Source organism: Leptonychotes weddellii, chromosome 3 (genome assembly GCF_054177405.1).
Source record: "Leptonychotes weddellii isolate Sample4059 chromosome 3, ASM5417740v2, whole genome shotgun sequence".
NCBI lineage: Eukaryota > Metazoa > Chordata > Mammalia > Carnivora > Phocidae > Leptonychotes > Leptonychotes weddellii.
Window position 1 is genome coordinate 34448068 of NC_138371.1, and position 23542 is coordinate 34471609.

The 23542-nt window shown below is 36.7% G+C and overlaps 1 protein-coding gene across 4 annotated transcripts in view; it reads left to right on the forward strand.

Moving 5' to 3' along the window:
• The window catches only part of SF3B1 (splicing factor 3b subunit 1), a 38430-nt gene that overhangs the window by 5435 nt on the left and 9453 nt on the right, over positions 1-23542 (forward strand). For 2 of the 4 annotated variants that reach the window (XM_081813911.1, XM_081813913.1), the window contains exons 2-19: positions 5395-5561; positions 7542-7646; positions 8061-8175; positions 10011-10090; positions 11011-11181; positions 15357-15594; positions 16516-16728; positions 17169-17290; positions 18607-18804; positions 18903-19004; positions 19572-19751; positions 20710-20796; positions 20917-21187; positions 21458-21603; positions 21710-21856; positions 22004-22129; positions 22851-23072; positions 23348-23530. In XM_081813911.1, coding sequence (XP_081670037.1) covers positions 5395-5561; positions 7542-7646; positions 8061-8175; positions 10011-10090; positions 11011-11181; positions 15357-15594; positions 16516-16728; positions 17169-17290; positions 18607-18804; positions 18903-19004; positions 19572-19751; positions 20710-20796; positions 20917-21187; positions 21458-21603; positions 21710-21856; positions 22004-22129; positions 22851-23072; positions 23348-23530 — 2873 coding nt within the window. Of the gene's footprint in view, positions 1-5394; positions 5562-7541; positions 7647-8060; positions 8176-8231; positions 9883-10010; positions 10091-11010; positions 11182-15356; positions 15595-16515; positions 16729-17168; positions 17291-18606; positions 18805-18902; positions 19005-19571; positions 19752-20709; positions 20797-20916; positions 21188-21457; positions 21604-21709; positions 21857-22003; positions 22130-22850; positions 23073-23347; positions 23531-23542 lie in introns of those variants that run through there. The other 2 variants (XM_081813912.1, XM_081813914.1) reach the window with 2 other exon arrangements.

A 23542-nucleotide genomic window follows, 5' to 3' on the forward strand; every position in this document is an offset into this window, starting at 1 on the left:
TAGAATAGTGAAATGAACCCCCCATGTTGCACCTATCACCTAGCTTCAAAGTTATAAACATGGGCCCACTTTTGTTTAATCTGTGTTTGGTCCCTTCACCCTTCCCATTATTTTGAGGCAAATACCAGGCATATTATTTTATCCATATATTTTTCAGTGTGTATCTCTAAAACGTAAAAACTTTTAAAAAATACTATTATTGCACCTAAAATTAATACAAAATATCGTGTTCAATTTTATTGATTGCCTTATAAAAAATTTTTTTCCAGTTCATTTGAATCAAGTTCCAAATAAAGTCCATACATCAGTTAGTCTTAAATTTTTATCTTCCTCCTCCATCTTTCTTTTTCCTTGCAATTTATTTGTTGCAGCAGCTTTGTCCTGTAGAGTTTCCTGTAGTCTACAGGAACAGGGGAAGAGGGCAGAGAAAATACCCACGACACCTTCTTAGACTCTCCCACAACTACTTTTGCAATTCAGATGTCTGGAGGCCCACAAGCAAGGGAAGCGCCAAGAAAATTATTGGCTTTAGGAATGAACACGGTTCTGAAATCATACTTCAGGGTTAGGTTGGACCAGCCATGGCAAGGAAACCTTAACAAAGGATTTGCAAAATCAGGTGCCTCTCCCCCTGTAATTTTAATGGCAATGAATGTACTGTCACAGTTCTTACATAGATATTCCTATCTGAAATAGTTTTGCTTGAGTCCTTGTGATATTCGTACCTTAAAATAGGAATACCAACTTGAGAAAAACCTCATTCTCGACAGTTTACCCTCAAGGCTCCTCCTTTAGTGAGGCTCTTGCAGACTCTCGTAAATACAAGTCAGATACTTTTTTTTTTTTTAGCACACACGTACACACATGTGCGCATACGCAAGCAGTGGGGAGGGGAGAGGGAGATAGAGTCCTAAGCAGACTCTGTGCTGAGCATGCCCCACTAGGGGCTTGATGCCACGACCCCAATCGCGATCTGAGTGGAAACCAAGAGTCGGAGGCTTAACCAACTGAGCCCACCAGGTGCCCCTAAATACAAGTCTAATACTTAACTAGTGCTTTGATTTCTTGTTTAAGACATCTTTTTTTTTTTTTTTAATTAAATCAGTACTAGACTGCCAAGTCTGGGGATTTGAAGGACAACCCATGACTTCAGTTTTAAGATTCCAAATCTGCTCTCAAGATAGGGAATTCCTGCTTTGTTTTTAAGTTTTCAGCATCAGTAACCGAAAGTCCTATATGTGCTCCCACTCCATAGATTTTACTGAAGACGGGAGGGTTGTGTGGGGAACAGAAGTGAAGCTTTCATCTGGAAATTCAGATAATATAGAAATTCACTTTAGATATATCTGTCTCCTGATAACCCCCCTTTTAACACCATAAAGCTGGAATTTTATTAATCTCATTTAGCTCCCAGCTTTTCTTCATTTTACTTGTTCTTTTAATTTCCTCCATTTCATCTCTCAAAATGATTCTTCCTCTGTTACATGAGAAGCTGTCTTCTGTTCTCAAACTTACGTGAGTAAACCCACCAAAAGGGCTTTGTAAGTTTTTTATAAAATTAAACATACACTGCTTTAAGACCCAGCAGACTAGATACTAATCTATAAAACTAGGTATTTACACAAGTACTATTAAATCCCATGTTTACATAAAAACCTGTACATGAATGTTCTATAGCAGCCTTATTTGTAATCTCTACAAACTGCAAGCAACCTGGATGCTGTAGTACAGTGGAATACTACTTGATAATGAGAAATATTGATACACGCGTCAAGAAGACTAGAATATTTATGGGTTCACATGGATTAGAGTGCCAGCTCTTGGCAGTCTTATGTGTGGCCATGAGGAGGTCCTAGTCTCTTCTTGTCCAGTCACTAGCAGACAGTATCCATTTTTCTTTATCTTCACATCTGAATGTCTCAACTACAGGGAGTCTGAATTGGAAAGGGATTAGGCAGGAACAGAGGATTTATTCATGTTGGTTATAATTGAAGTAGGAAGAGATTAGCATAAACATTTCCTCCTTTCTCTGTCTCCTCAAGTCTTTTATTTAACATTTTGGACCTCTGGTTATTCTTTTTGGTGTCTTCCCTCATTTTTTTTTTCTGTTGTTGCTAGCAAATCTTACACATTTGTTGTCAGAAATGATCTTTAGTTCGTATTTCAGAAAATGCAGGAATACCTGCATACCGTAGCTATAATTTGTGTGAGACAGCTTTGAAAATAAGAAACTAGAGGGCGCCTGGGTGGCTCAGTCGGTTGAGCGGCTGCCTTTGGCTCAGGTCGTGATCCCGGGGTCCTGGGATCGAGTCCCGCATCGGACTCCCTGCTCTGCGGGGAGCCTGCTTCTCCCTCTCCCACTCCCCCTGCTTGTGTTCCCTCTCTCGCTGTGTCTCTCTCTGTCAGGTAAATAAATAAAAATATTAAAAAAAAAAAAAAAAGAAACTAGAGACAGCTTAGCCTTTCCCAGAGATGCAAAATGTTTATAAAATTTGGAAAAATTACTTTTAATGACTTCTACAGATTGGAAGTTACTTTTTTCTATTAATTTTTTATTGTTATGTTAATCACCATACATTACATCATTAGTTTTAGATGTAGTGTTCCATGAATTATTGTTTGTGCGTAACACCCAGTGCTCCATGCAGAACGTGCCCTGAAAGTTACTTTTTAATTATGAAATAGTGTAACATACAGAAGAGTACAGGAAAAACCCAATGTAATCCCATTGCTCAGATATACTGGTTCTTAATATTTTGCCGTATTTGTGCCACAGATTTTATTTATTTTGTAAACAAAATATCACAGTTACCTTGTTTATAAATGTAATTATACATTTGTTTGCTTATAAATATTTGAATTTATTATGTTTCATATTTTGGCACAGTTTATTAAATAATTATTGAGTTTTCTAGTTTTTAATTCTGTCATTTGTGTAACTGCTGAGTGTTGTGGAAACTGTTGTCTCAGTTTTGTGGGTAATGTGACGTTTGTGTAAATGTGCTGCAGTTTACAGTGCACAAACAACCCATGAGCTTTTAGGCTTTTTATCCATAGTTTCAAGCAGATACATAGCACCTGGTTTGCATGTAAACATTGAACTATACAACTTGTAGAAATTTAGTAATGAACTCCCTTCAGAATTAATTGACTATAAAGAGCTGCCTAGCCCCTAGGTAATTTTGTTGCTGAATTTTATTTAATAGGAATCCAGTCATGATACAAGGCTTTTTATACAAACGAATTCGATATTTTGAGTACTTTTGTAATTAGAAAACTCTTGTTGCCAGTCCTTACATAAAATCAGTAGATAAGATTCAGTAGATGAAAGCAGTTCCTGAATAAATTGTATTATCCAAATAAAGGACTAGCTGCTGAAAACTTGGACTGGAAAAATCCTTTCAAAGGAAAATAAAACTGTGATGTATTAATGTGTGTGTGGAGGAGGAGAGCAAACTGCATAATATGTATGGTATGATGCAGTTTTTTTGAAACAACACCCCTTTCCTATTTTTGGTGGGGGGGGGCGGCTGTTGTTCTATATGAGCTAGAAAAAAGTATAACATGTCCTAAATTGGAAATTTTGGTAAGGGCAGGCCGGGGCTGGAAGTGGAGAGTTTCCTGGGGTGTTTGTTGCTAATGTAGAAGCCTGGGCTCTTCAGTGGGTGGTTCCAACTTAATGTATCTGAGGCCTGGATTCAGTCCTTGTAACGGGCCCCAGGTGATTTCAGTGTAGGTTGTTAGTAGACTAGACTGATGCTGTAGAGGGGAGATGGCAGATTATTTGGCTGGCCTGATGTACCCATTAGTGTGTCCTGTCTGGATCCTAATGGCAGTAGCATTTGTGGTCCAATGAAAGAACCTATTTACTTAAAAGTGATCCATACATCTAGTGTTTGTTTTTAAGCCTCAGACATTTCAGAAATGCAAATGTTCAGAAAGAAAAAAAATGAAGACTTTTAATCTCCACTCACCCCTTAGCCAGTCATGCTAACTACTCTGGTTTCTTCTGTATTTCAGGGCAAAAAATTCTTGGGGTGAGGGAAAGGACCAAATGTGGATTTAAAACTTTAAAAAAAATATCCTTCAAACAGAAACAAAAGTAGAATAGTAAAATAACCCAGCTTACATCAGGATATTTCTGTTTGTGATTGATCATGGTGGGGGCCCCTGGCTGCCTGGGCTGCTGTAACAGTTTTGAGGGAAGAGATGCCGGAAAAAGTAGTAACTGTGGAGATGGTGGTGCTCTGGATACATGATAAGAATTTTGAGATGTGGTTACAAACTGGAGCTGCTAAAGTTCAGTGGTAAACCTGTTCCGTTATTTTGAGTTTCTGAGACTTCCACTTACTGGGGAAATGTGGTCCAGCTGCGCTTTGGACTAGATAATGTTACTACATTTTCTGCTTTAAACCACAGCCATCTTGAACTACAGAGGGTTTTCTCCCTTTGCTGAGGGTGTGGGTTGGTTATTTGCATTGTGCCATTTGAATCTTTTTCCTTTTGGTCCTTGCAAACTAGTAAATGAGCTTTTTTAAAGTGCCTAGTGTCAAAGGGTTTTAATTCAGTTGAAGGTAACGAGCTGGCAAGAGTTAATTCATTCATGGAATGCTTAAGTTTCATGTTCATTATGTCATTTAATCCTTTTAAAAAAAACACGTTGTAGGAAACTGGGACACAGAGGTGAAATAACATATTAATTAGTAGAGAAAGCCTTTATTTGAAGGCAGACATTTTGATTCCAGAGCTCAGACTTTTTTTTTCTTCAGACTCTTAATCATAAAACTAATGTCATGGGGGTTGCAGCCAAACAGGGTAGGGCTCTGAATTTCTAGGCTATAAAGAATTTAGACTTTATCCTTTATTATTTTACTCTTCGAAGTGTGATCCTAGGTGTTTAGGACATCACCTGAGAACTTGTTAGGAATGCAGAAACTTGGGTCTGATCCAGGCCTACTGCATTTTAACAAAATCTGTAGACAATTTGTTGCACATTCTAGTTTGAGAACCACTTTCCATGGTACTGTTGTTTTTGCATTTCTGGTATTGTTGAGTTTAAATGATTTTGAGTATTGTTCTTGGTCCCTAATCAACATTGACAGTATTATTTTTTCATTTGGGGAAAGGTTTGGAATTCAACAATTTAAATTTTGGTAACCTGTTCTAATTTGTAGTTGATGCAATGGTAAGCATCTCTTCTGTGTACAAGTATTGTCTGTTGAGGTGTAGATGTATTAAGTAAATCAGTACTAGGTATAGTTCTACTAACTCCTTGTGTATTATAGTTATTTTAAAGTTTATGTGTTTAGAAGAGTACTTTGATAATTCCTACTAGAGAAATGCATTGTTTTGGGTCTCTTTGGAAAATTAAAGCCTATATTAACTTTCTTACAGATATTGAAGCACAGATTCGAGAAATTCAAGGCAAGAAGGCAGCTCTTGATGAAGCTCAAGGAGTGGGCCTTGATTCTACAGGTTATTATGACCAGGAAATTTATGGTGGAAGTGACAGCCGATTTGCTGGATATGTGACATCAATTGCTGCAACTGAACTTGAAGATGTGAGTTATCGAGTATACAAGAGTCAAGCATTTCTTTGATGAACAAAAATATAAGGGAATTTTCTGTTTTACTCATCTTACTTAATCTGGGAAGATTTGGGGGATTGGGAAATCGTTCTTTTGGAGGATAAAACTATTGAAGGTGTCCTTTCTCTCTAAGGTCCAGAAACTTCCGGAAGTGATCACTTCTTTATGTTAAAACTTTATGAATCTTTATGTTAAAACTAGTTTGTTTATCCAGCAAAGAACCTGCAAATCATTAACTATTGTAAAATAAACCCTGCTTGTTACCTCCTAAGCTCTATCTAGAGTAGCCAGCATGAGACGTTACTTTATTGTAGATAGCCATCTGTCCTTGCCACTTTTGACTTTTGATTTGTGTTTGATGCTGTGTTTTTCCCCTTGGTATCTTTTTTTTTTAAGATTTTATTTGTCAGAGAGAGCAAGTGTGCACAAGCAAGGGGAGCAGCAGGCAGAGGGAGAAGCAGGCTTTCTGTTGAGCAGCGATCCCGATGTGGGACTTGATCCCAGAACCCCAGGATCACGACCTGAGCCAAAGGCGGATGCCTTACTGACTCAACCACCCGGGCGTTCCATCCCCTTGGCATCTTAATAAGAATGGAATGTTTCTTGTTACTGATGCTAATGGCCTTTTTTAATTACTCTGGAGGATGACCGTGTCTCGTTTTGAAGTGCATCCCTCAAAGTGTTTTTATATAGTCCACATAGCTTATTTTGTCAGACCATTCCAAACATCCAGATTTGGTGAAGTGGCTGTTTATTTTTTGCGTGATTCAGTAATAAATGTTTTATGTATATAGATTTTATCACTTGTTTTTATGAAATGCAAACCACATTTTATTTTATAATTGGCACATTTTTCTTTTAAGAAAAATTTTCAAGTTCCAAAGGTACAATTTCCAGAAGCTAAGGGGGAAATTTTGATTTCATTTTTGAATAAAATAAATGAGGTGTTAAAATCTTGGAAGTTAATCCATTGTTGTATTTCTTATAGTAGTAAAGTAACAGTATAACATTAGTCTGTTTAAACATACTACTAGGGAAACAGATACATTTAAAATTAATTATATTTTATTTGTGTGGTTAAACATGAGTTAAAAAAACGAGGGGCACCTGGCTGCCTGAGTCAGTAGATCATGAGACTCTTGGGGTTGTGAGTGTAGAGATTACTTAAAAATAAAATCTTTAAAACAACAAAAAGGAAACTGGAGAGTTCTAAATAAGCTGTTTGTAGTTTCCAAATTTGAAAAACAAATTTCTTTTTCTTTGAAGATTTTTATTTATGGGCGCCTGGGTGGCTCAGTTGGTTAAGCGACTGCCTTCGGCTCAGGTCATGATCCTGGAGTCCCTGGATCGAGTCCCGTATCAGGCTCCCTGCTCGGCGGGGCGTCTGCTTCTTCCTCTGACCCTCCCCCCCACATGCTCTCTCTCTCTCTCAAATAAATAAATCTTTAAAAAAAAGATATTTATTTATTTGTCAGAGAGAAAGAGAGAGCGCACAAGCAGGGGAGCGGCAGGCAGAGCAGGGAGAGGGAGAAGCAGGCTCCCCGCTGAACAAGGAGCCTGATGTGGGACTTGATGCCAGGACCCTGGGATCATGACCTGAGTCGAAGGCAGATGCTTAACCGACTGAGCCACCCAGATGTCCTGAAAAATTTCATTATGCTTTCTGTGAGAAAACAAAATGCTCAGGCTTTTTTTAGTCCATACCTACCTTATTTTAGTTAGCTTCCATAGAAATCATTCCTTGTTTAATGTTTTTAAAAGTAAAGAGAACTAAATTTAATTTTTTTAAAAGGTTTGTGATTTGAAAGAAAACCTAGGTGTTTACAAGTTTTATGAACAAAGGTTTAGACACCACTTTGCCAGTAAATCTTTTGATACCATGTTGAATCTGTATATGCTTTTTAATTTTTAAGTTCTGACATTTTGTTGGTTTTTTGGGGTATTTCACTGCAGGATGACGATGACTACTCATCATCTACAAGTTTGCTTGGTCAGAAGAAGCCGGGATATCATGCCCCTGTGGCATTGCTTAATGATATACCGCAATCTACAGAACAGGTGACTCTCCTCTTGTTCTTCTCCCCTCGCAGCCCTTTTTAAAAATTAAAACCAGAATTTATTCAGCTAAGGAAAACTGAATGTCTCAATTCCTGTGGAAGCCCCCATATTTTAGAAATCAAGTTATTAGAATGTCTTGAGGAGAGTTGATTGGGGAGGATTAGAAGTAATACTTAGTTTTTAAGGTAATCATTTCATGAAGAAATGAAGTATGAAAATGTTGACAGTGTATATTGTCCCATTTCCCTATGTCTTATTTTTTCAAGTTAACATCCATAAAATGATAGAAGATATTTTTTTCATTAGTAGGTATTAAACATTTTTACATGTTTTCTAATGTTCTGGGTTTTGTATATGATATTCTCTTTGGTTATTTAATAAAGTAGTTATTAAATGAGACATACCTCTTTTCAGTATGATCCATTTGCTGAGCACCGACCTCCGAAGATTGCTGACCGGGAGGATGAATACAAAAAGCACAGGCGGACCATGATAATATCCCCAGAGCGTCTTGATCCTTTTGCAGATGGTAATTCTTTCCCATTTTTCTATAAGTTTTCAGGAATTTATTTGTCTTAAGTTGTCTTTAGCCCTTTGATTTTTTTTGGCATGCTTATGAATTTGCTTTTCTTTTTTAAAATCCCCCTTATTATAGATTTGTATAGATTTGGTTGAAGTCACAGATGCCATATTCTTCATCTTTATAATGCAAGTTTTCTTTCCAGGTAGAAGGACAAGAAAATAATGAGCCAATGCCATAGAAACGCAAAGGGTTAAAGGTTTTTCTTTTACTTTTGTTTTGGGTACGCTTTCTATACTTTGAACAAATATGTTTTTCTGCTCAAAATACTTTCAAGCTATTGAAAGTTTTCATTCCAAATCCTAGACTTTTGGGCTTGTTACTTTTGAGAAACTGTTTCTCACATTAGAGCTCCCCCCATATTGCTCTAAATATAGTTTAGTAAATGCACCTACTTTGCTCTAAGCATACTTAAAGTTAAAACAAAAGTATGTATACAAAGACTTTGATATTTTTAATAGTTGGAGTCTGTTTTGCTAATTTTAGTGTGCAGGTCAGCACAAGGGGCATAGTGAGTGAGCCTGATGGAAGCTTTCCTCAGGTGAGTTTCAAAATCAAAATTAGGTGCCTGTTTCTTAGAATTAGATTCTGCTGCAGGTTTACAAATTAGACTTTCAGCCTGCATGAATTAGTAGGGATATTCTTTTTTTACTTGCATAATTGTAATTGATTTAAACATGTATGTCAGAATTCACAGGCCCATACTAACTGTCCTTAATTTCTTTCCTACAGCAGTACTGCTATATGCCAGTCCTGTCTGCATTCTTAAGGGTGCAGTTCAACACATCCTCTCTAGATTATGGTGAAAAAGTATTCCAAAGGAAGTCTTATCAGAGCTAGTGTCAGAAAGAATGACACTATCAATTGGGCATGATCTTCAGCATAGGAAATGTCTTAGAATTTTATTATTTTTTCCTAAATTGTGATGCTATACTACTGGTATAGCTGATTATCACATTTCTAAAACATAGTGTGCCTCTGTGAATCTTGTTCTGTACTGTTTGGGCTTCTTTAAAATATTTTGAAGTTTGAAAGCAAATACTGAAACTTGAACCAAGAGACTAACACATCTCTTTGTACACCACTTTTCTTCTGTGTGAAACATAACCGGTAGAAGTAATATATTTCAAGTAATATGTTTCCAGTTGTAATTTTTACTTTCTAAGAAAATAAAAATGTTTTTGGGTCAACAAAACTTAAAAAGAATGAAGCCCTTTTTAGTAACATGACATCAGAGTAAGATTATAGGTGTATTTTAAAAGTCAGATTTTCTAAACTATAACTGTTTTTAGAACATTGTATGGAGAACTTATCTAGTTATAGTTATTTGTAGTCAGGATTTTAACAGCTTGCAACAGGTAATGTTTTGAATATAAATATCTTTCCAAAGTGTTACTAATGGTAAAGAGATAATTTTCTAGGCTTCTATTCTGCTGCTTGAAGTCAGAACTGCTGATGGAGACAAAGGCACGAAAGTGTACGTATTCCGGATTAGCAACCCAGGAACCCATCACTTCTGAAGACTCTAAACTGTGCTGTCATTTTGTTTTTATATGCATTAAAATATTTGTTTTAAACTGCTGTAGATATGTTTGTGTTCAAACAGGTTAAATTGATCAGCAAACTCAATAAAAAGTAAGATGTATAATTATTAAAGTTTTCCATCAAAAAATAAATTAAATGATTATGGAATAACATAATATTAGAGCAGGGCAGATAAATCAATTTAACCTAATTATCTTTTATTTATTGTACTCTTGTCCTGTTGCTGTTCTTTTCTGCAGGAGGGAAGACCCCTGATCCTAAAATGAACGCTAGGACTTACATGGATGTAATGCGAGAACAGCATTTAACTAAAGAAGAGGTGTGTGAGCCTGATTTTTATTTTGGTGGTGGTGAAAGAATGTAATAGAAAGTTCAGATTGAGAGACTTTTATGTTTCCTTTTTATTTGCTGCACAAGTAATATTTTAATAGTATTAATAAAAACTAAGTTGAGAAAGAAACTTTACCCAAAATTCTGCTGCCTCCCAAATTAAACTTTTCATATTTCTATATCTTTTTCTAGTCCTTGGCCCCTTGGCTATCTGTCTGGGTGTGTACACATATATGTATATGTATATATACACACCCAGAGACATGTTATCTTATGGTGGCTGTATCTGTGGGGAGGATTGGTGGTGTGTGCCTGAAACAGATGGCTTAAGGGAAAAGTCAGATAGTTAAATCATTCCTTGAAAAACCTCTAAATCTTCCATAAGATTCAGTTTGGATATGGGTGGAGAATTCTGAAGGATTCTTACTGGCCTGCAGTGATTGCTCCATTTTGTTCTAACAGTAAGCCTCTATAAGTTTATTATGAATATATAATTTGTTACATGGAATAAGTATAAGAATATTTATATAGTTATAATTTGTAAGTTTCCATTTTTTGCCACTTTTCTATCTTACTACATAGTCTGCATTGCAGTTTATGTGAGTTTTAAATAAAACTTTTTCAATGAAAGCATTTTGGTTTTCCACTATTGAAGATTTTACTTCACTGTTTTTAAAGTAGGGTGCTCTGTGTTATAAATTGCATAGTTGCTCATCTTTTGCGCAGAAAGACATTGTATAAAACTAGAAATACAGAAAAGAAAGGGAAATGAGGAAAGGCACTCCCAGTGGCATAGAAAGCAGAATGAGTGAAGACAATGACATTAAATTGAAATGACTGTGCTGATTATATATGAAAATATGTTGAAAAGGTTTTAGCAATACTCAGTGATTTTTGAAATATTTGTAGAGAGAAATTAGGCAGCAGCTAGCAGAAAAAGCTAAAGCTGGAGAACTAAAAGTTGTCAATGGAGCAGCAGCATCCCAGCCTCCCTCAAAACGAAAACGGCGTTGGGATCAAACAGCCGATCAGACTCCTGGTGCCACTCCCAAAAAGCTGTCAAGTTGGGATCAAGCAGAGGTAATTTATTTTTATTTTTAATGACGATTATTATTGTTTTTAGATTTTCCCTCTCACATGGAGTGTATTAGCCTACTCTTGTTGACATCAGGTGAACACAGACCAGGTGGCTCAAACAACAGACATTTATTTCTTCATAGTTCTGGAGGCTTGAAGTCAATATCAAGGTGTGTGTGCATGGCGAGAGCAAGCGAGCTCTTGTGTCTCTCCTAAGGACACCAGTGTTACCAGGTTATGGTCCTCACTAAAGGCCTAATCTCTAGATATAGTCACATTGGTGGTTGAGGGCTTCAACATAAGTTTTTTGGGGGGAAGACACAGTTCAGTCCATAGCCCGGAATAAAGGAATGTCCCTTTTGGAATATTAAAACATTCCAGTATGTCACATTGTGGAGGTTGAGTACAATATAGTGATCTTCTTCATTTTCTAGATGGATAATTTAAGCATCTGACCACTGGTGTCACATGGGTAGTGCTATTGCATTTCCTTGGTCAGTTTATTTTCTTAGAGAACGTCTTTAGGGGTTGTTTTTATTGTTTCATTTGTTTAAAATTTTTAAAAATTGTAAAATATTAATAATAAAATTTGCCATTTTAACCATTTTAAAGTGTACAATTTAGTGGCATTAATTACACTCACAAGGTTGTACAACTATCTCCACTAATTTTGAAATTTTTTCATTACCTTGAGCAAACAGTAATCATTAAGCAGTAATTCTCAATCCCCCGCACCCCCAGGGAAAATTTCAAACATAATACCTCCTTAACAGCTTTTTAGCTGATGACTTTGTTTCCTCTTTTTCCTTTCCAAAGTAGAAACAATAAAAAAACTTACACCGTTCCCACTGTGAAATCTACCAGTATGCCTGTGTCTGTTCTCATTTACTCTTTTCTTTCTGAGTTGTCAGTGCAGGTTGAACAGCTTCTTATATACTATTTCCCATCCCCTCTTACTACTCAGAGACTTTTGTGTAACATCAGTTTTTTCTCTGTACTTCAGGCTATTATCAGCAAACACTTTGTACCCATTTTCCTCTTTAAAAAACAAAAAAACTGCAGGAAACCATCCCTTGATCTCACATCCCCTTCCAGCTACCATCTCATTTCTGTGTCTTTACTGCAAAATGCTTTGAATGAGTTGTCTATACCTGCAGTCTCTGCTTATCTGGTCTTTTGCTTGCACCACTCCACCAAAACATCTCTTGTCAAAGTCACTTGACCTTTTGGTAGATCCAAAAAGATCAAGTCTCAATCCTCATATCCTATATCATCATATCGTAGATCCTGTCATATATCAGTGGCATTTGCCATTACTTGATTCGCTTTTCTTAGGTTCTGGACTTCAGTCTCTCTTGATTCTCTTAATGCTCTACTCACTGACTCCTGTTCCTCAGTCTTGTTTGCTCGATCTTCCTCAGCTTCCTTTAACTTTGGGGTTTTCTAGTTCTCAGTCCTTGGACCTCTTTTCTATCTAAATGCACTCCCTAAGATCTCTTTCCTGTCTTCATATACCATCTCTATAAGACTACTCCCAAATGTACAAATCTATCCCCTACATGTCCTGGGTTCTCAGACTTGACAGTTCTATTTGAATGTTTAATAGATATTTCAAAGTGAGTTTTTCTGAAATAAAATTACTGATTTTCTCTATTCACTCACCCCTTCCAGCCTGTTCCCATGTTAAGAGAGTCATGTCAGTGTCATCCAATAGTTACTCTCTTGTCCCAAGTTTTATCCATAGACAAATTTTGTTGGCCCCACCTTTAAATATATTTGGGATCTAACCACCATTCATGACCTGTCTCCACCACCCTAGTCTAAATCACTAACTTTTTTTTAAAGTTTATTTATTTTAGTAATCTCTGTATCCAACGTGGGGCTTGAACTCATGACCCCGAGATCAAGAGTTATATACTCTTCCAACTGAGCCAGCTAGGTGCCCCCTAAGTCACTGTTTTAGCATAGACTACTGCAGATTTATTTATAGACTGGCAGTATATTCCCAAACCCAGAATTGGGATATAATAAACCTAATAATTTCCAAACACTTGAGTTTAAGGTAGAGCCTGAGGAGTTCCCATTTGCTTGCTGGTATATGAGAGGATTTGGCTCTTTAGAATATAAATTATTACTAAATTTATTTATTATTTATTTATTTTGAAGATTTTATTTATTTATTTGAGAGAGAGAGAGAGTGAGCACAAGCAGGGGCAGAGGGAGAGGGAGAAGCAGACTCCCCTGCTGAGCAGGGAGCCCGATGGAGGGCTTGATCCCAGGACCCTGGGATTATGACCTGAGCCAAAGGCAGACACTTAACAGAATGAGCCACCCAGGCGCTCCTAATTATTACTAAATTTAATTCTGTGGTTGATAATGCTAATTTTAAAAACTGGGAAAGAGAAATTTGTGCTGCTGTGTATTTGTATGCTCATGAAAACTAGATACAAGAGTTGATGTCTGGGGGCGCCTGGGTGGCTCAGTCGGTTGGGCGTCTGCCTTCGGCTCAGGTCATGATCCCAGAGTCCTGGGATCGAGCCCCACATTGGGCTCCCTGCTCAGCGGGAACCTGCTTCTCCCTCTCCCACTCCCCCTGCTTGTGTTCCCTCTCTCGCTGTCTCTCTGTCAAATAAATAAAATCTTAAAAGAGTTGATGTCTGTCTTATAAAACTGTTGAGTTTCAGATGATGTTTTCTTTCATTCTGCTTGTTTAACACAGCTCCATCCTAATCAGGACTGTGGGAATTACAGTGGATAGTAGAAAAAGTTTTATCTCCTACCTGATCAGCAGGAGGAGCAGTTGCCAAAAATGAAATTTTGAACAATTTATGTGCTTCACTCACCAATTGAAAATTTCTCAACCCTGAGTGATACATAAAATCTTTTTTTTTAAAGGTTTTATTTATTTGACAGAGCGAGAGCAGGAACACAAGCAGGGGTGGGTGAGAGGGGGAGAAGCAGGCCTCCCGCTGAGCAGGGAGCCTGATGTGGGGCTCGATCCCAGGACCCCGGGATCATGACCTGAGCTGAAGGCAGACTCCCAACAACTGAACCACCCAGACGCCCCCATAGAATCTTTTTAAAGGAAAACAAATATTGTGCCTTAAATTTGTTATGGTATTTATGCAAATTTGTGAATATAAAGCTAAACAGAATTCTTGTGTTGGATAGAGCATCCAGTTTTTTTTTTTAAGATTTTATTTATTTGACAGAGAGACAGAGAGGGAACACAAGCAGGGGGAGTGGGAGAGGGAGAAGCAGGTTCCCTGCCGCGCAGGGAACCCAATGCGGGGCTCGATCCCAGGACCCTGGGATCATGACCTGAGCTGAAGGCAGATGCTTAACGACTGAGCCACCCAGGTGCCCCCATCCAATTTTAAATATATAAAAGTATATTATAAAACCGGTGGAATATTTATGCATCTTAAGTACAAATTTTGTTTGGCTTACACTGAAGCCAACAGAAGAACCTGCAGAGTGCAGACAATATAGTATCAAAGTAAGGCACAATATTCTGTTACCATGGGCTGTCTGATACCTTGCATCACCTATTCCTTGTCTTTGAACTATAATGGAAACTTTGATTACTTCACTCTACTTCTAATCTTTTTTTGACTAATCTTATCAGCATTAGTTAGAGTAATATTACAAATGTGATTGTAAATCTCAGGGTTTGAAATCATGTGGCAGTATCTAGTTACAAGATAATTACCCAGGTGGTCCAAAACATACTTAGAGTAAACACACACATGAAACTGAAAAAAACACAAAAATAGTATTTCTTAGTGAGAACTCATAGATATATGTCTCTAAGCACAGTTTGGGAAGTATTGCTATAATTAAAGCTGAAATTTTTTTATTGCACATATAGACAGAGAAGGCTTAGTGATTTTCTCAAAGTTGTGGAGCTAATAATGGTATATACAAGACTCATACCCAAAGCTCCATTTTCTTTTTTTAAGCTAGGGCTTTTTCACTGCTCCAAATTAAAACTTCACATTGTTTTTAGTCAAACATACTTGCTATAAAGTAGGTGTTTCTTAAGCAGGGTAATTTACTCTCATTAATACAGAATAAGACTAAAATATTTGTTAACAATTTTTTTGATAGAAATTTTCTAGTTATTTGTATGTGGCTGTGTAGGTATGTGAAATAAAGTGTTTTTTTGCTTTGTTAAGACCCCTGGACATACCCCTTCCTTAAGATGGGACGAGACACCAGGTCGTGCAAAGGGAAGTGAGACTCCTGGAGCAACCCCAGGCTCAAAAATATGGGATCCTACACCTAGTCACACACCAGCGGGAGCTGCTACTCCTGGACGTGGGGATACACCAGGCCATGCAACACCAGGCCATGGGGGCGCAACTTCTAGTGCTCGTAAAAACAGATGGGATGAGACCCCCAAAACAGAAAGAGGTACTTCTGGTGGAATCTTGGTGTGTGTTTAGGTGAAATAATGATTTGATGAATGGTATGTTTATAGGAGGAAACCTGTTCACATCTCTAGTCCTGGGTAGAAAGGTAAATAATCAGTCGTTTTGGGGGATAGATAAAGAACTAAGGAGATCATATGCTTGAATTCTTTTCCCTTCTTGAAAACATAAAATTTACCATTTAACCATTTTAAGTGTACAGTTCATGGTGTTAAGTACATTTGTAGTATTGGGCAACCATCACCACTATTCATTTCTAGAACTTTTTCATCATCCTGAACAGAAACTCTGTACCCGTTGAACAATAACTTACCATTCCCTCCTCCTCCCAACCCCTGGTAACCTCTATTTTCTGTCTGTATAAATTTGTCTAAATCTCTTGTTTTTGTGTGTGTGTGTGTGTGTAAACTCTTTAAACCTATGGTTTGTTAATTCTTCATGAGATTAGCTGTGAGAAGTTAAGGCTTAATAGTACATCTGTTACATTAAAATTTTATAAAGGATTTCTAATGATATGGGAGAATGCTCAACATATGGTGGATGAAAGAAGCAGTTTAGAGTTGTACACGTGGAGTAATCCAACTGTACAGAGAAATCAGAAGTAGCTCAAGATGCATGAAGTGGCTGTCTCTGGGTTGTGCTATAATGCCTGGTTAAAAAAATACTTTTGTTTTTCTATTCCTCAGTGACTACTACATTTTTGTAATCAGTGGGAAAGAAACAAAAAATAATGTGGGAGGATAAATACGAAATGAAAATTTAAACTTTAAATGGGTCTCCATTTTAAGAATATCCTGTTTTTGAACTTGACCAGTTTTAATATGTTAGCTCTTTGAGAATAAACAGTAATTTTTTTGACAGTGGTTAAAATTTTTTATTTATTTACTTTTTTTTTTTTTTAAAGATACTCCTGGGCATGGAAGCGGATGGGCTGAGACTCCTCGAACCGATCGAGGTGGAGATTCAATTGGTGAAACACCAACTCCTGGAGCCAGTAAAAGAAAGTCACGTTGGGATGAAACACCGGCTAGTCAGATGGGTGGAAGCACTCCTGTTCTGACCCCTGGAAAGACACCAATTGGCACACCAGCAATGAACATGGCTACCCCTACTCCAGGTAGAAAATCTCCCATTGGAAATAATTTTTTTCCTGGAAATATTTTGAATTTTTTTTCTCTCAGGTATTGTGTGTGCTATTAATGCCTATTTTTAGCAAGAATAACTGGATTAAAAAGTTTTGGTTTGAATTTATAATAACAAAGCAATTAAAATTGATGTTAACTGTCTTATATCCCAAGGGCCTATGTAATGTTAAGACTATAGGGGCGCCTGGGTGGCTCAGTCAGTTGGGCAGCTGCCTTCAGCTCAGGTCATGATCTCAAGTTCCTGGGATCGAGCCCCGCATCGGGCTCCATGCTCGGCGGGAGACCTCTTCTCCCTCTCCCACTCCCCCTACTTCTGTTCCCTCTCTCGCTGTCTCTCTCTGTCAAATAAATAAAATCTTAAAAAAAAAGACTTGCACTATAGATTGTTAACAGCAATTTGCTCTTTTGGTAGGTCACATAATGAGTATGACTCCTGAACAGCTTCAGGCTTGGCGGTGGGAAAGAGAAATTGATGAGAGAAACCGCCCACTTTCTGATGAAGAATTAGATGCTATGTTCCCAGAAGGGTATAAGGTAATAACAAATACCAGTGTGGTAATATTTAGGATGTGAATTTTATTTAAATGTTCTGTGAAGAAATTAATTGGTCAAGTTTGTATTGGCCCTGCCCAAATTTACTACTGCTGTTCCATTCTTTTAGCTATTTCCAAGTATATTTCAGTTCCAAAAGGTAATAGAGATGAAAAAATGAATGACATGAAGCTTTTATTACTTTTGGAAGGTGAGAAATTATAAGGACTTCTAGGACCATACTTTGAGAACTCCTGCCTTGGTGGTATGGAATAGCTTGCTGCTGTAGTTTATCAACAGTCGCAGGATTAAGCTCACATTAGATCATAGTTATTTTACTTTGTGCCTCCCAAGATTTTGTTTATTTAAGTTCCTGGGTTGCAAATAAACACAAAGAATATTCTCTTTACCATAGCAACTTGAAGTTTATTTTGAATTACAGAATTTTCTAAGTACCTGGGACTCAGGAACCATTTGCTGGTCTAAAGGTAGTCCAAAGTTAGTTGGAACCTAGGACATCTAGAGGGCCTTTACAGAGCCTTATGTTGCCAGTGCCTGCTGCTTTTTAAGAGTTTGTATGTTTTTCCCCTTGTTAGGTTTATATTAGAGTGTTTTAAGTGTGCATGAATTTCTGCTTTGAACTTCTTATAGCCTCCACATAATGCTGTGGGAATAAACATTCTACAACTTACTGTTGTCTTCTTAATTGCAGTCATTGATTTCCTTAATATCAATAGGAGAGAAAAATCTTTCTTAGTGAATCTTAGGTGAAGTTTTTGGTTTAATCAAATGGTGTATTTTATAGGGCTTTGGTAAATATTTTACTTTTGATTTTTATGAATTTAGTTTTATACACAACTCATTTTTGTCAAACAACTTAAATATTAAGATTCTTTGCTTTCATAAAAGTGCAGAGATTTATTTGAATGGGTTTTCATTTTATTAAAATTAACCCTTTATTATGTGTACTTTGTGAGCTTATTTCCATTTATGACCTATCAGCTCATCAGCATATTTATATAGGTTAATGTTTGAAAATGATCAGAATTTCATAAGCCTGCTTCAGGTATCTCATTTTCCCACATTCCTAATATTCTTAATTTATATTTTAATTAGATGAGAAATATGAATGGTTGTCATACAGATTTTAAACATAAGATAGAAGGATGGGATCAATGTTAATTCTTATTTCCAAGCAAAAAGCTTCTAGCTAATAAACTAAGATATTTTAAGTGCAAATATTAATTCATTGTTATTATATAACATAATGAAACTTTATAAAGTCAAGAAAATCCTAAACTATCTTTTAACTGTACTAGGTACTTCCCCCTCCAGCTGGTTATGTTCCTATTCGAACTCCAGCTCGAAAGCTGACAGCAACTCCAACACCTTTGGGCGGCATGACTGGTTTCCACATGCAAACTGAAGATAGAACAATGAAAAGTGTTAATGACCAGCCATCTGGAAATCTTCCATTTTTAAAACCCGATGATATTCAGTACTTTGATAAACTTTTGGTGAGTAGTAATAACAGAACTAAAATACTGCTTTTTATTTAGGACTTACAAATTGCAATATCTTAATCTACCTTTACATTTTCTCTTTTTACTAATAGGTTGATGTTGATGAATCAACACTTAGTCCAGAAGAGCAAAAAGAGAGAAAAATAATGAAGCTGCTTTTAAAAATTAAGAATGGAACACCTCCGATGAGAAAGGTAAGTACCACTTCACTAAATCATCAGGTTCATTATAATTTTGTTAGGAATTTATAATTAATTAATAATTAATCTCTTCATCTTTACCAGTGGCATAGTGTAAGAGAAAGAAAGGTGTGTACTATGAGGGATTTAGTTTTTTAATCAAACCGTTTTATGCTAATAAGGATGTTGAAAAATGGGATTCTCCTTTTTGTTCTCAGGGCCTTTAAAACATGCTGAAGACACTAAGGTAATTAGTAGAATTATGTGAGGAATTACATTAGTATCATATGTAATTTGAAAATGGGCATTGCTTTAGCAGAAGTTAAGGAGTTTTATATTGTATCCTGTGGCTCCATTATTCTACTAAATTACCCTTTTTTGAATTAACTGAAAACAATGAACTTCAGTTACAGGAGTTCAGACTTCAGAATAATTTGATGGGAATGCACTCAGGCTACACTGTGTAAGATGTCTGTGACGTTTACACTAAAAATACTGTTCTAGAAAATCATGGAATAATTTGCATGTTCTGAATGCTTAATTATAAAGGAACACACCTTTTACTCTTTTTTTCCACCCTAGGCCGCATTGCGTCAGATTACTGATAAAGCTCGTGAATTTGGAGCTGGTCCTTTGTTTAATCAGATTCTTCCTCTCCTGATGTCTCCTACACTTGAGGATCAAGAGCGTCATTTACTTGTCAAAGTTATTGATCGAATATTATACAAACTTGATGACTTAGTTCGACCATATGTGCACAAGGTTTGTTCTCTTCAAGTAGTGTTTCTACTGGTTGAATTTTTTTTTTTTTTAAAGATTTTATTTATTTATTTGACAGAGACACAGTGAAAGAGGGAACACAAGCAGGGGGAGTGGGAAGGGAGAAGCAGGCTTCCCGCTGAGCAGGGAGCCTGATGCGGGACTTGATCCCAGAACCTGGGATCATGACCTGAGCTGAAGGCAGACGCTTAACGACTGAGCCACCCAGGCGCCCACTGGTTGAATATTTTTTTAATATAAAAGGAATTCATGGATTTTTAAAACCAGCTTATTACATTTGCAAAATTTAAAAAATTCTAAAAAAGTAGTAGCTGATGCATGCATTCACAGTATAAAGAGAAATTTCAGCCCCCAGCAAGACACCAAGTTAACCAATACTAAATTTACATGTCCTCTTAGACCCTTTTCTTTGCATAAGCATACATCACACATATACAAATATATGTATGCATATGTAGAAGGAACTTTTTGTCATTTTTACAGTGGATTCATATTATTCATATTTTTTCATTTGCTTTTATTGGTATAACATTAGGACGAGAAAAGATGTGTGTCTGTAGTACACCATTTAGTGTTAAGGACCCATCTTTCTGCTGGTGATGATAATGCCTTAGAATTGTAAAATGAAGATTGATGTTTAAGTTATTATCTTTTAAAATAAAATGTTGACTGTTAATCTATGTGATTAATAGCTCCCCCCAGCTTTTATCTTTATATTTGTCTTTATATATCTTGAATTTGCATAATTAAAATTTTTAATTCGTCCTTGATTAACAGAGTCCTGGTAATTATAAATTAATTATAAATTTCCTGGTAAAATATGTTTTGTATGCTTGTGTGTTTAAATTACATAAATGGCCTATAATAAATTTTTTCTCTGTCATTTTACGAGTATGGCATTAGTAAATGTTGTGAAAATGTAGCTCTTTTTCTTTTTCAGATCCTTGTAGTCATTGAACCATTATTGATTGATGAAGATTACTATGCTAGAGTGGAAGGTCGAGAGATTATTTCTAATTTGGCAAAGGTATTTATATTTATTTTTGAGAAGAAAGTTTTGTATCCATCAATAGGATTATTTGATTATAGAAAGAGTTCAGGGTTAATGTTATCAACTGATGACTGTCCTTTTTTCTTGACTTTTTAGGCTGCTGGTCTGGCTACCATGATCTCTACCATGAGACCTGATATTGATAACATGGATGAGTACGTCCGTAACACAACAGCTAGAGCTTTTGCTGTTGTAGCCTCTGCCCTGGGCATTCCTTCATTGTTGCCCTTCTTAAAAGCTGTGTGTAAAAGCAAGAAGTCCTGGCAAGCAAGACATACTGGTATTAAGATTGTACAGCAGATAGCTATTCTTATGGGCTGTGCCATCTTGCCACATCTCAGAAGTTTAGTTGAAATCATTGAGCATGGTAAGTTGTAATATAACTTTGTCTTTTATAAGACAGGTGTCCTGAAATTTGGGCTACTGATTTGGGGAGATAGATGGAAGGACTTTATCTGTATCAACACAATATAGTTTATGATGGGCTTTGGCACATTATCTACTTATAGGCTGTGGTTCATACTGGCTTTTGCCTCATTTTGTCCAATGTGAACGGATTCTACAGTTTGACTAAATGATGGGGTTGTGGAAATTATAGGAAATGTCACTTAGTTACAACTTGGGTTTGGTTTTTTAGGTCTAGTGGATGAGCAACAGAAAGTTCGGACCATTAGTGCTTTGGCCATTGCTGCCTTGGCTGAAGCCGCAACGCCATATGGTATCGAATCTTTTGATTCTGTGTTAAAGCCTCTGTGGAAGGGTATCCGCCAACACAGAGGAAAGGTATGTTCACCAAATAGATTTTGTTTTTCGTTTGATTTCTACTCATTGAAGTTAAGGCAACTTAAATCTAATTTATTAAGTATACGTATTTTTTATTTTAAAATAGGGTCTGGCTGCTTTCTTAAAAGCTATTGGGTATCTTATTCCTCTTATGGATGCAGAATATGCCAACTACTATACTAGAGAAGTGATGTTAATCCTTATTCGAGAATTTCAATCTCCTGATGAAGAAATGAAGAAAATTGTGCTGAAGGTAATTGTTCGAAATTTTTATCCCAGATTTGTTCATCTAAATTGGGTGTGTTTCATGGTTCAAAGAGAATGTTAAAGAATGTTAAAAAAACCACTGTTGTTGTGTGTTAAGCCAGGCCGGTTTTACTATTATCTTTTAACTTTTTAGGTGGTAAAGCAGTGTTGTGGAACAGATGGTGTAGAAGCAAACTACATTAAAACAGAGATTCTTCCTCCTTTTTTTAAACACTTCTGGCAACACAGAATGGCTTTGGATAGAAGAAATTACCGACAGGTAAACTTTTATTGTAAAAAATATTTTCAAGGGATTCCTGACTGGCTCACTTGGTAGAGCATGTGACTCTTGATCTCAGGGTTGTGAGTTCAAGCCCCACATTGGTTGTGGAGCCTACTTTAAAAAAATATTTTCAAAAATCCTTTCAACTAATTTTTAAGTCCGTTCGAATAAATGCTACATATTATTTTTTGCCCTAGTTACCTCACAGTATGTGCTTGATTGTGAAAGGAAATGGATTTTAGTCAGCCAGTTAACTTCCATTTTGATTTTGCATCCTACAATAAATGCCCAACTAGGAATTAGTATCTTTGTCTAGTTAAATGCTTCATCTGGCTAGGTAAAGCATGACTGCAGTCTTACTTTAAATCACTTTGATTAATACCCACATTTGGGTTTTTTGGTCACCTTTCTCTTAAAGGTTTTATTTATTTTTTTTAAAGGATTTTATTTATTTGAGAGAGAGCGAGAGCAAGAGAGAGAGAGCACACAAGCAGGGGGAGGGGCAGAGGGAGAGGGAGAAGCAGGCTCCCTGCTGAGCAGGGAGCTGGATGTGGGGCTCGATCCCAGGATCCTGGGATCATGACCTGAGCCGAAGGCAGATGGTCAACCGACTGAGCCACCCAGGCACCCCTCTCTTAAAGATTTTAAAACAGGAATAAGCTGTTCTCAGCATGCTTGCTGGCCTGATTATATCTAAAGGGTTTTTTTTCCTTTTTAGTTAGTTGATACTACCGTGGAGTTGGCAAACAAAGTAGGAGCGGCAGAAATTATATCCAGGATTGTGGATGATCTGAAAGATGAAGCTGAACAGTACAGAAAAATGGTGATGGAGACAATTGAGAAAATTATGGGCAACTTGGGAGCAGCAGATATTGATCATAAACTTGAAGAACAGCTGATTGATGGTATTCTTTATGCTTTCCAAGAACAGACTACAGAGGTAATGATGCTAATTATATTATGGCAAATTGCTGCTGACTTTCATGTTTGTAAAACACATTTCAAGCAAATAATTATCACTAAAAAGTAATTGAATTTAAAATTTTAAAAATGCTCATGGTCTCATTCCAGTTGTCTGGGAGGAAATACTCTTTAAATTTTTAGATTTCATTTTGTTAAAACAATATTAGCATTTTTAAACTGTTCAGTCACAAACTGAATTCTAGTTCCCAGTGAATGTAGTTCTAAAATGTAACTTAGCTTTTCTTGTTTTAGGACTCAGTAATGTTGAATGGCTTTGGCACAGTGGTCAATGCTCTTGGCAAACGAGTCAAACCTTACTTGCCTCAGATCTGTGGTACAGTTCTGTGGCGTTTAAATAACAAATCAGCTAAAGTTAGGCAACAGGCAGCTGACTTGATCTCTCGAACTGCTGTTGTCATGAAGACTTGTCAAGAGGTAAACTTTTGT